At 42.0% G+C, this 12,544-nt stretch overlaps 1 protein-coding gene across 6 annotated transcripts in view; it reads left to right on the top strand.

The window, feature by feature from the left end:
- The first annotated feature begins 2,430 nt into the window (after window positions 1-2,430).
- The window catches only part of WDR48 (WD repeat domain 48), a 52,804-nt gene continuing 42,690 nt past the window's right edge, over window positions 2,431-12,544 (top strand). For 2 of the 6 annotated variants that reach the window (XM_059162032.1, XM_059162031.1), the window contains exons 1-3: window positions 2,438-2,511; window positions 5,486-5,541; window positions 6,232-6,288. In XM_059162032.1, the coding sequence (XP_059018015.1) occupies window positions 2,457-2,511; window positions 5,486-5,541; window positions 6,232-6,288 (168 nt within the window). In that variant the 5' untranslated portion in view covers window positions 2,438-2,456. Of the gene's footprint in view, window positions 2,512-5,485; window positions 5,542-6,231; window positions 6,289-11,654; window positions 11,757-12,544 lie in introns of those variants that run through there. The other 4 variants (XM_059162036.1, XM_059162034.1, XM_059162037.1 and 1 more) reach the window with 4 other exon arrangements.

Below are 12,544 nucleotides of genomic sequence, written 5' to 3'. Positions count from 1 at the left end.
TTTGGTCAGAAGCTACATGGTGTCAGATGCAATGACTATGTACAAAATATTCAATAAATCCCCAGATGGTGGTACTGACAGCAGCACAGGAAGCAGGAAAGCAAATTTAAATCTAGAGTAAGCAATTTCAGAGAGGAAAATAACTATTCTCTCTCATTGACTGGGTTGGGTCAAAGGAATTGACTTGCCTCTGAGTGGCTGGCTGGTCCTCCTGGAGCAGGGCATATCTCACCAACTCAGAAATGGTCAATGCTGCTGGCAACCTGAACACTCAACAGTGGTTTGGTGATCCCAGGCATAGCTCCAGTCCTGATATCATTTCCATTTCATTCATGATTCCATTGAGTAAGCACTGAGCCTGGAAAAGGAAAAGGAGGCGAAGTTTCCTCCATAAAGCAGTTCATTTCATCTATTTGATTCATAAGATTCATTCTGCTAGGTCCATTAGCATATCCCCTCCCAAATATTCCTTGTCACCAGTTCTCCAGTCTTGCTCTTTCCAATGTCATTGACCACTGGGCAAAACAATTAGCTTTGTACTATGAATTATTACCCAAGGCCAATTCTCCTTTCAGGAAAAGTGAACTTCTAGACATACTGCTGGACACTCTGCACATTAAAAGGATGTCATGACTTCAGTGTTCTTCAGGTGCAAAGTGGGACCCAACAATCTTACAAGGCATTTCTGGCAGGTTACCACCATATCGTCGAGAGCAACAAACCTGAGCAATGCCTGGCACATCATGGGTACCCAAAGGACATTTGTTGAATCATTCTTCAAAAATGCAGATCATAACTAACTAAAACTTAAACATTTGGAAGAAAAAAATGTAGATCATTTCCCTTCCTCCTCTGTTTAAACTCCTTCAACAGCTTGCTATTGCTCTAAAAGACCCTGCTGGGTATAACCTCTGCCTTTTCCATCCTCTTGTTCTCTGAACTCAAAGCATTGGTCCTCAATTCTTGGAATATTCCATGCTCTCTCCCGCCACAAGACTTTTGTTTGGACTGTATCCTCTCCTTGTCAAGTTAACTCCATCCTCACGTCTTGACTCAGGGATTCTTTCCTGTCTTTTAACTATTTTTCTTCATTATAATTAACTCCGTATTTATTTACGTGTTTAATTAAATTTCTGCCTTACCCTGGGACTCTAAGAATGTCAGGATTATGAGCACTCACCACTGGATCTCCAGCACCTAATATATTGCCTGGCACTTAACAGTGCTAAATAATATTTTGCTGAATGAACACATAAATAAATGAATGTATGTGTCTGTACTAAAATGCAGCATATGTAATTTATCTCCAAGTTATCACTGCCAGTTTTGCTTAAGAAGCTTTCTGTTATCAATTCCTACTCCTTAAATTCACATTTCTTTATTAATTTAAAAAGGCATTTGTCTAGACAAAAACTTTCCTAAGCATCGTTCTATAATAGAACTACGCAACAGAAATATGTGAGCTACATATAACTTCAAATATACTATCAGTCACATTATAAGAACTGAAAAGAATTAATTTTACTATTTTACTTAACCCGTATTTCCAAGACACCGTTTCAATGTGAGATAGATATAAAAAAATTGATGGAATATTTTACATTCTTTTATTTATCCTGTCTTTGAAATTTGGTGGGTATTTTAGTTTCATTGTATCTTGGTTTGAACTAGCTTCATTTCAAGTGCTCAGTACGGGACAGTGCAGTTCTTTAGAACTCACTTTCACAAGGAGTCTGACCATCCTCAGCACCTAAATTCGTGCCAGGAAAGCGTCCTCAGGTCGAACTTTCATCCAGAAGATCTAACTGTTCCAGTATAAGAGATGATTTAAACCAGATACAAGAGTGAGCCCCAACTCCTTCAGGATTCATTTAGAAAGGTGTCTCTAGAAACAATTTTAATGTCCATCTTCCTATACCATCTTTTTATGTCTTATTTAACTAGAAACTTTGCTCCTCCTGAAGTTATGGGCCACCTTCTTTGCCGACCTTTAATTTCTCCTCCTTCAAAGCCAATTTATAATTCTCCATTTTTAGGTTCTTCATGGCAAATAGGTCCGTTCCCTTGGCTGCTGAGGAAAGTTGGGGCGGTATGGGGGTGTCTGTCGAAACCTCCCATGTTCAGTACTCATTCTTTGGGCCTCTTCGTTATGCCTGCTTGGACCTCTGGAGGTGGCCGCCCAGAGAGCAGCCCAAATCATGGTTTAAGGCCCAGAGCTGGAGTTGGATTGCTCCTTCGGTTCAAAAAGCAGCTCTCTGTCTGCCAGCACTATACGCACACAACGGTTTTTAGATGCTTTAACCTCACCAGAGAGCCACTGCCCAGAAAAACAAACAGCATTAGCCAGAGCTAGAGAAGCACTACCTCGGCTTCACCACCTGCCCTTGGCTAAAGAGGAAGGGGCGGGACATCCGCCCTGCCCGAGATACTTCCGGAAGTGACGTAGGAGTGTCAACATGCAAGATGGCGGCCCATCACCGGCAGAACACGGCAGGGCGGAGGAAAGTGCAGGTATGGGAGTCCCGCTCCTCGACCTCCAGGGTGTGGCCTGCGGCCCCGAGCCCACCTGCAGCAAGGAGATGCCTCGGGCCGCGGTCGTTCAGGGTAGCGGCTTGGGGCGAGCGGGACAGGGCGCGGCCGGCGGCGAGGGGTGGGGCCGCGGCGCTAACGGCTTGAGGAAGGGGCGGGGGGCGGTTGACTGGGCCCTCCTGGCCCAGTCCCGGGACTCTGGGGTGCGCGGTTTGGAGCTCAGCCCTGTAAGACTCTAGCTGTCTCGTAGGCTTGGGCTTGCTGGATCTGGAAGGGCTTGTTTCCCACCCACCTGGCTCCCTCTTCCCTTGCTTTTCATCAAAACGCTTTGCCCTATCCTGTCTGAGCCGAGGCCTGCGGGCACTTCCTCGGCGGGCGGCTGCGGAATAGGCCTGTGCGGGGGCGTGGCGGGGCAGCGGGGCGCAGATGACCCTGAGGGGTTTCTGGGGAGGATTCTGCACTTGGGAGCCCTCTGCCTTTTTATGTTTTTGTTTTTGCGGAAGCTTTGTTTCTGCTCAGGTGGAAACGACGTGGAAGTGTGCAGGTGTTAGTGGGAAATTACATTTTTCTTCATTTCTTCATCTTCATAGTGCATCCTCAATTTTTTTTTCCCGTTTCTAATGATTTATTATTCAGGGTTAAAGAGTTATCTGACCCTTTCGTGTGTTCTTTATGCCTTCGTGAATGCACTCTTATTTTGGGTACAATTAAGAGTTACCGCTCTCTATTATTTTCAGCTGTACAAGGAGTAGAAGGCCCTATGGCAAGTGTTTGACTACAGGTATATTGTATATAGGAGTGACGGTTTCTGCGCTTACTCATTAAACGTTTACTGAGCACTTAATTTAGTCCTAAAGATGTGCAAAAAATTGAGACAGTATGGGACATAAGTAATACCCAAGATCTCTTTATGAACTACGTTATATGTAGTTCTGCAGATTGAAAGCGATTGTTTAATAGGTAAATAGGACAAAGTGATCCTTTAGGAAGGTAACTCCAGCAGTCGCTGTAGGCCATTGTCTTCTGGGCAGTTCACTTACTTGTTTTATTTGTCTCATTGATTCACTACAATGACCTGAGTATTCACTAGATGTCTCTGAGTGATGTCTCTGAATTGAGTGAAATTAATGAGAATCTAAAATAACTTACCTTGTTAGGTGATTTTTAAGTGCATCAGTAACAGGATTTAAGTAACCCCAGCATTCAAGCTAGGTGGGTGAAAATGTGTGCTGTGGACTAAAATGTAACTCAAAATTGTCTTAATTGTGTTCTAGACACTAGAGTGGTACACTTCTTAGGGTAGTGAGGCGAGTTAATCAGGCATCTGTTTCTTGCATTTAAATGTAAAAGGCCATTTAAAAGTATAAGATGAAGAAATAAAAATTCGCCACAATGTGTGTGGAAAAATTGAGTCTTTTAATAAGCTGAATGTGAGTCATCGCATGCTGAATGAGGGAGATAATTCATTCTTTGCCGGTCATAATACAAAACTACAGTTTGGGGTTCAGCACTTATTTATCTTGTTCTTGATAGGTCTAGCAGTCAGATTGGTGAAGTAACCTGAAACTATTTCCTATAAAGAGCTCAAAAGAAGGAAGATTAGCCTGCTGAAGAGAAGATTTAGTGAATCTTGTTAGTTGCTTTCAGAATTTGTCCCCAAGATATAGAACCAATGTGAGAAGCTACAGAGATTGTATCTCATTGTGAGGGAGAACTTTTGTTTTTGGCAGTGTTTTTCAAACTATTCTCTGAGCACTTTTGGCATGTTGGGCTGCATGATTCTTTATTCTTTACTGGGGGTGGGGGGCGGTCCTATGCATTATAAGTTGTTTGCATTATCTTGGCTTCTGTCTACTAGATGTTAGCATCCCTCCAGTGTTGACAACCAAAATTAACTAGATACTTTGAAATGTTCGTGGGAGGTTGAAAACCAGTGTTCTATATCTCTTTGTGCATGTGTACCCAATTTACTTGATTATTTTTAAATTCTGAACAAAATCATAGTATTTGTTGTTCAGTGTCCTGCTGTTTGGCAAAATTTTAAATAACATTCCCATTGACCCAGCAATTCCAAATCTAAAAAATTGTTTTACAAAAGTGCAAATGAGGGGCGGCTGGGTGGCTCAGTTGGTTTAAGTGTCTGCTCAGATCAGGATCCCAGGGTCCTGGGATTGAGCCTTGCTTCGGGGCTCCGGGAATCTGCTTCTCTCCCTCCCTCTTTCTCTCTCTCTCTCTTTCTCTCTCCCTCCCTCTTTATCTCTCTCTCTCTCCCTCCTTCCCTCCCTCTCTCTCCCAGTGCTCCTACCCTGGCTCATGTTTCTCTGGCTCTTTAATTAATCAATTTAAATTAATTTTTAAAATTTTAAATAGTTTAATTTTTTAAAAAGTTTAATTCTTAAAAAAACAGCTTTCTCTAGTTGTGCAAGAGTGTTTATTTTAAGAATGCTGTTATTGTGAAAAAACTCAATGTCCATCAGTAGTCACTTAGCAGATAAATACACTTACCTAGTGGATTAATTTGCAGTTGTTAAAAAGATAAGCTTGATCCATATTATTAAAAAGGAAAGATGTCCAGAAGTCAGAAAAGCAAGTCAACATAACATAGTCCCATTTCCACAAAGGAAATAATGTGTTTTAAATGTCTGAAAGGCTATTAACAGTGATTATCTCTAGTATTAGGTTATGTGATTATGGATAAGACAGGAAATGGGAATATATGTTAATATATATTTTCGAGCTTTTTACAAAATTTTTGTTTTTATGAATAAAATCTCTCCATTTTGGAAAAAGTGTATATGCCTACCTAAAGATTTTTGCTTCTTGGCTGTCTTGTAGCAAGAGGCAGTAGCCCTGAGCTTCATTATTAAGTTGTAGGCCAAAAAGAACCCTTGAGACTTATAATACTGATAAATAACCAGTGGAGAGGGGTCCAAACATTACTGCTTATTAATTATAGACATAATGAAGAATGAACACATGTCCTACCATCTTCGACTTCTAAGCAGCCTGAAGGTGAGTATGAGGGGGAGGGTGGATTTGTGATTGGCAGAAACATGATCAGACAGTCAAATGTATGAATTCAGATATATGATGCAGATTTTTTCCTGATAATCAAGGTACCAAGCAAGTATTTTCATTCCCTGGTGGTCCCTTACTGTTATTATTTTCTGACAACTAGAGTCTATTGGTTGATTCAAACTCTTTTTCTCTCACTCTCCCACTTCCTCCCTCTCCCTCTCTCTCTCTCTCCATCACAATGGACTCTTCCCTCATTTGCTTCAGAATTCTTGAAATGAGGTTATCAGTGCTCATCCTATTCAGGAGCAGCAACCATGCCCTAGTATCCAGTGATGTTTTAAGTATATACATACAGGATTCTTTTCCTTGGAAATGACCCCCAAATCCAACTTAACCAGGCTCACATAATAAAAGACATGTGTTGGCTCAGGTAAATGAAATATCAAGAGGTAATGCTGGTTTCATGCAAATCTTGACTCTAACCTAAGAAATGTTGTAATGTCAGCTTTACCATTGCGCTGCTGCTGAGTTCTTTTCCATTCCCCAAATCCCAGCTCTAAGCCTTCACTCTATTGGAGGGGGGTGAGGGGGCAGGAATGGGCTGTCCCATCCCAGTTCTTCTGTCCTTTCACACAGTGTTCAAGGCTACAGTCTCTTAAGTAGGTCCTGTAAATTTTCTTCTAGGATTTGCTTGCCTTGAGGAGAAGAAATGGGGAATGCATGGAGAGGCAGCCAACAAAGGTTTCTTCTATCAGTACTTACCTTTTTTCTCTGCCAAATATTTAGTTATTCCAGATTTATTCAGAACTCAGTGTGGGTCTTTATTTTTGATTTTGAGTCCCAGTTTTGGTTTGGTTGTTTAATCTTTGAGACTTTTTTTTTAAAGGAAGTAAAGTGATGCCAAATCCTGACTTCTCAAGGAAAGACCTTTACAAATTAGCTGTATGTCCAAGATGAATTACTTTTTATGTAGGATGGGTAGTAGAACAAATTATAACAATGTGACAGCCATTGGAACAGAGGTCAGTAAACTTTTTCTCTAAGGGGTCAGATGGTAAGTATTTTAGGCCTTGCAGGCCATTTTACTGCATTATAACTACTCAACTCTGCCATTATAATGTGAAAGCAGCCATAGACAACACCTAGATGAATAGATGTGGCTGTGTTCCAATAAAAAGTTTGTTTACAGAAACAGGCTTTAGCCCGGATTAGGACCATGGGTAGTTTTTTACTAACCCCTAGAGGAGTTTTACCAACACGCCCTGACTACAAGTCACGCTAGAAGATGTCCTATTTTTATCTGCAAGAGTGCTTTTTAGAATAGTTTTGAAAATTGGCACTCTTGAAACTAGGTACAAGAAGGAAGTAATGGGCCACAGAATTGAACAGGGAAAACAGATGTGGGAATTACTGCTATCTGGCTAATTTTTCTTGGCCAGATTTAGTCTGATTTAACCTGATACCTGGAAGTAGCCTTACACTAAAAAACTGTGTGATTCCACTTATAGAATGTTATAGAATAGACAGAATTAATCTGTTTTGAAAAAAGTCAGATCTAGGTTGCCTAGGAATGGGGTGTAGAGGTTGGGAAGCAGAGGAGGACACATTTTAGGGTGGTAATAATGTTCTTTATGTCTTGGGTAGGGGTTTGTATTAAACAGATCCATACATTTGTTAGAAGTATCTGTATACACATAAGATTTCTACTTTTCATTATATGTAAATTTTACCTTAAAAGAAAGCTGTTTTTTAAAAAAGCCACAAATAAATAATGAACTTTAGATGATGATATACAAGTTGAAGTATTTAGGGGGAAGTGGTATTGATGTGCAACTTATTTTGAAAGGCATTGAAAGTAATAGATCAAGTGGTTGGATGGGTATGAGATAAACAAATACAGTGTTAATTGTAGAATAGATGTGGGTATACAGACATTTCCATGTAACTCTTTCAACTTTGAAATTTTTGTAATATAATGTTGGATGAAAATAAGCTTTAAATGTTAAAAAATGGTTAGTGATAAGCAGCAGCAGGAGGGGGAAGTGAAATTTTAAGTGTGGTGGCCAGAAAAGGATTTGCTGAGAAGTTGACTCTTGAGTAAGGATCTGAAGGAAATGAGATTGCCATGATTGCCATCTGGAAGAACATTCCAGTGAGAACATCAGATGTAAAAGTCCTGATTGGGAATGTACCTGGCTTATTTGTGGAATGCTAATGAATCCTTTGTGGCTAGTATGGAGTCAGTGAGGAAAGAGGAGCAGGAGATGAAATCAGAGAGCCAGATCTTTTAGAGCCCTATAGGTCATAGGAAGGGCTTTGGCTTTTGCTCTTGAATGAGATGGAAAGCAATTGGTGAACTTGGAGCAGAGGAATATATACAATATATGCATGTTTTAATAGGACCAGCCTGGCTGCTGTATTTAGAACAAAATGAAGATGAGCAAGGGCAGAGCAGGGGGACAGTAACTATTTAAGAAATCCAGATAATAGTGCTCCATGAAGGGTGGTGAGAAGAAGTTACATTTTGGAAGACTAGACTCACTGACAGGATATGAGATGAGACAAACTGAAGTAGTGCTGGCGCCAAGGTTTTTGGCCTGAGTGACTGAAAGAACGGAGTTGCCATTAATGCCCATCAGTGAGAGAGACTACAGGAAAAGCTAGTTTGGAGAGGAGTGTTGGTTTGGACAATGCCACATTTAAGATGCCTGTTAGACATCCAAGTGGGGGTAAGTCAGGGCACACTGTTGGAGAGTAGGGGGTGGAGCAGGCTGGAGAAATAGCCCAAAATCTTCTTTTGTGAGCCTGAAATGCTTTATTTGTCTTTTAAGGTGTTTATTTATTTATTTGGCAGAGAGAGAACGCAAATAAGCGGGGGGGGGGGGGGCGCGGGGGGGCAGACAGGCAGAGGGAGAGGGAGAAGCAGGCTCCCAGCTGAGCAGGGGGCCCAATGGGGGCTTGATCCCAGGCTCACTCCTACGACTCTAGGATCATGACTGAGCCCAAGGCAGCTGCTTAACGGATTGAACTACCCAGGCACCCCAAGCCTGAAATGCTTTGAAGTATCCCTTGTTTGCTTAAAAAGTTTGTGAATTTTGTACTTATTCCGTGATATAGCATATTTGTTTTCATATAAAAAATTGCCACTGTGATTGGCAGAATTCCCCCTGCCCCCCAGCAAATGCCCATGCCTATTCCTTGGAAGTTGTGAATATGTTATATTGCATGATAAAAAGAACTTCACAGATGTAATTAAGGTTACCGACCTTAATGGGGGATTATCCTGGATTATCCCAGTAGACCCAATTTAATCATGTGAACTCTTAAATGCAGAGTGTATTCTCACAGTGGACACAGAAGTCAGAGAGATTTGAGTCACTAAAGGGACCCTCTGTAGGAGAGGGCACAAAGAAAGTAGGAGAATGACTGCATGCAGCCTATAGGAGCAAAGATGGACCCCTGGCTGACAGCCAGCAAGGAAACAGGACCTTCAACTTCTCTTAAACAGCCAGCAAGGAAACATACGGCTTGAATGAGCTTGGAGGCCAACTCTCCTAGAGCCTCTGAGAAGGAACACAGACCCACCAGTCAACTCTTGTCCATATTGGCCTTGTGAGAGCAGAGGACCCACCCTAGCTCAGTATGGACTTCTGACCTTCAGAATTGTGAAATAATAAATGGGAGTTGTTTGAAGCCACTAAATTTGTGGTAATTTATTATGTCAGCAGCAGAAAACTAATCTGATTATCATGAAATTAATCAAGGATAGTTTTTCTCCTGATTGCCGCTACCCTCCTGCATATTACCAATAATTCAGGGCTATTTAAACTTGAAATGCAGAGACAGATCACATGAAATTTAGTGGATCGTCCCCATTATCTGATTTCTTTATTTTGGGTCCCAGATAATTGTTGGAGAAATTAATCAAACAGTGCTTACTAAGCCAGTTACAAATACTTAAGAGTGTAACCTAACTGGATAATTGCTGCTGGGGCACTACCATATTCTTTTCCTTGTTCGTCCCTTTACATGTTTCTTCTAAAATGCATAGCTCCTACCAAAGGTCTGGCTTCCCATCCCTTGCAGAGCTCTTAAAGTACCCTCTGCTCTTCCCCATGCCCCCACTTTTTAAGCAATTTTAAATGGTCAGATATGACTCTTCATCTCTGCATTTGCCTATACCCTTGACTGTCTAAATAAGGTTTTTCCAGGACTTTGCTCACTCATTCATTACTACCATCTCCAGCACCTTCTGCTTTTCTTTTTCCTTTTCTTCCATCTCTTCTGCCTTCAAAGCTTACCTACATCTTGGGGTGGGGTTGGGGGAGGTGGGGAGTGGCAGCAGATTTCACTTAACTTGCTATGACTTCTCTTATATTCTTTCCACGCTAGAATGAAAGCTCCAGGGCTACCTGGGTGGCTCAGTTGGTTAAGGGTCTGCCTTCAGCTGAGGTCATGATCTAAAGGGTCTTAGGATCAAGCCACGTGTCAGGCTCCCAGCTTAATTAGGAGGCTGCTTCTCCCTCTCCTTCTGCTCCTCCACCCTGCTCATGTGCACACTCTCCCTGTCTCTCTGTCTCTCTGTCTCAAATAAAGAAATGTCTTAAAAAATAAATAAAAGATTGAAAGCTCCAGGAAGCCTTCTATGCTCACTCACAAAATCCTTAGTGTTTAGAATTGAGCCTAGACACTGGTGGATGCTTCATCAATATTTGTTGAAAGAACTGCATCCTGTTTTTCTTTTATCTACAGCCATTTATTTTATTTTATTTACTTATTTGAGGGAGAGAGTGAGAGAGGACACAGAGGAAGAGGGAAAAGCAGACTCCCCTGCCAAGCAGGGATCCCAGTGCGGGGCTTGATCCCAAGACCCTGGGATTATGACCTGAGTGGAAGGCAGATACTTAACTGACTGAACCTCCCAGGTGCCCCAATTTTTTTTTTAAAGATTTTATGTATTTATCTGACAGAGATCACAAGGAGGCAGAGAGGCAGGCAGAGAGAAAAAGAGGGAAGCAGGCTCCCCACTGAGCAGAGAGCCCAATGCGGGGCTCAATCCCAGGACCCTGGGATCATAACCTGAGCCTAAGGCAGAGGCTTTAACCTACTGAGCCACCCAGGCGCCCCCAGGTGCCCCAGTTTTTTTTTCTTTAACAATACGTTTTTAGGGGCACCAGGTTGGCTCAGTCGGGTAAGTGTCCAGCTTTTGATTTCAGCTCAGGTCATAATCTCAGGGTTGTGAGATCAGACCCCTCACTGGGCTCCAGGCTGGGTGTAGAACCTGCTTGGGATTCTCTCTCTTCCTTTCCCTCTGCCCCTCCCCCCACCCTTGTGCGCTCTCTCTCTCTCAAACTAAGTTCTTAATGTGATATGTCTTAGAATATACCAGCATATACAATTCATTTTTTTTTTTTGAAGATTTTATTTATTTGAAAGAGCATGCACATGAGAGACGACACAAGCAGGGGTTGCAGCAGAGGGAGAGGGAGAAGCAGGCCCCTGGCTGAGCAGGGAGCCCGACATAGTGGTGGATCCCAGGACACTGGGATCATGACCTGAGCCGAAGGCAGGTGCCCAGCCAACTGAACCACCCAGGCACCCCTCATTTTCATTCTTTGATGACCACTTAGAATGGATAATTTATCTAGTTATTTCCTTTTTGAAGATACTATTGTTGTTTTGTCCATCATACTAAAATTTACTAAAAAAAATTCATAACAGTTAAAAAATAATAAAGGAAGTCTTACAAAAGTAAACAAAAGGACAAAGATCCATAATATAGAATGCATAAAAGATGTAGGATCATTTTGGAAGTTCCAGCATCTGATCAATGGGGGTTTGAGAAGGAGCAGAGAAACCAGATTATTAGTGACATCATACAAGAAAGTTTTCGAGAGCTGAAGTGCCACAATCTTGTAGATTGAAAGGGCTTTCTTAGTGCATGGCAAAATTGATAAAAGGACCAAAAAATAAATAAGTAAAGCAGCAAAAAAATAGAGAAGATCCTAAACACTTAGGAGTGAGGAGAGTGGGCAGGTGGCAGTACAGGTAACAATGAAAATGAGATCACTTTAGAATGAAATGAAACAGAATGCCGTTGAATTCAGTAACAATGCTGCATGCTGGATTGGAAGTTGGAGCCGGGGCTTCCAGAAGCAAGAGGGGTTTTTCTACATGGACTTCTTCACCCTGCCAAATCAAATGTAGAGGTAAAGACCTTTTTAGGCTTGTAAGGACTAAAATCACCTCCCATGCAGCTTTTACTGTGTTAGTTTCTTAAGGTGCTGGGAATGGGCTTCAGCAAAACTGGAGAGTGAAGACAGAAGAAAGGAGACATTGTAACTCAGGAAACAATGGCTTGAACCCAGCCTACCCTAGAAGAGCAGTAAAGGAAAGCATCCAAGGTGCCAGCTGTGCCAGCGGACAGAGAGGGCAGGTAGCCTGGGCCAGAGTGAGGGGATGTGTGTTTCTGAGAGATTTCTGGGTAAAGCGGGGTGATCTGGGCCTTTGCTCTAATATCTAACATGGTGCTGCAATGACAGGGAGTTGAAATTAAAGTAGAGGAAAGCACTGAAGAAGGGCAGAAAGGGAGAACAAGCTGTCTTGGTTCTGATGGCTTTCCAGTGTCTGATTCATGCAACAATATTTATTGTGTCTTTTATGTGCCAGACACTATAATGAGGTACAGTGATAGAAGGCACAAGGCTGACAAGTTCCTTACCCTCTTGAAGCTTTTATTCTAAAGGAGAAGATACAACAAAAAAAGAGAAATACAGAGAGTGGTAAGAACCATGCAAGAAATAAATAGGGTAAGTGATGGAGGAAGGAGATCAGGGGATGCCTTTCAGAAGAGGTGACTTTTCTGCTAAGATCTGAAGGGCCAGGATGAGCCAGACCAGATAAAAGCCGGGGGAGGGTATTCCTTGGGGGTTTATAGAGATGGGGGATGTTCTTGGCACAGGGAACAGTTCATACTGAAGCCCTGGTATGGGTGGGC

Source organism: Mustela lutreola, chromosome 2, assembly GCF_030435805.1.
Source record: "Mustela lutreola isolate mMusLut2 chromosome 2, mMusLut2.pri, whole genome shotgun sequence".
NCBI classification, from domain to species: Eukaryota; Metazoa; Chordata; class Mammalia; order Carnivora; family Mustelidae; genus Mustela; species Mustela lutreola.
Note: the sequence above shows the minus strand (reverse complement) of the source record. Positions and strands in the feature narration are given on the sequence as shown.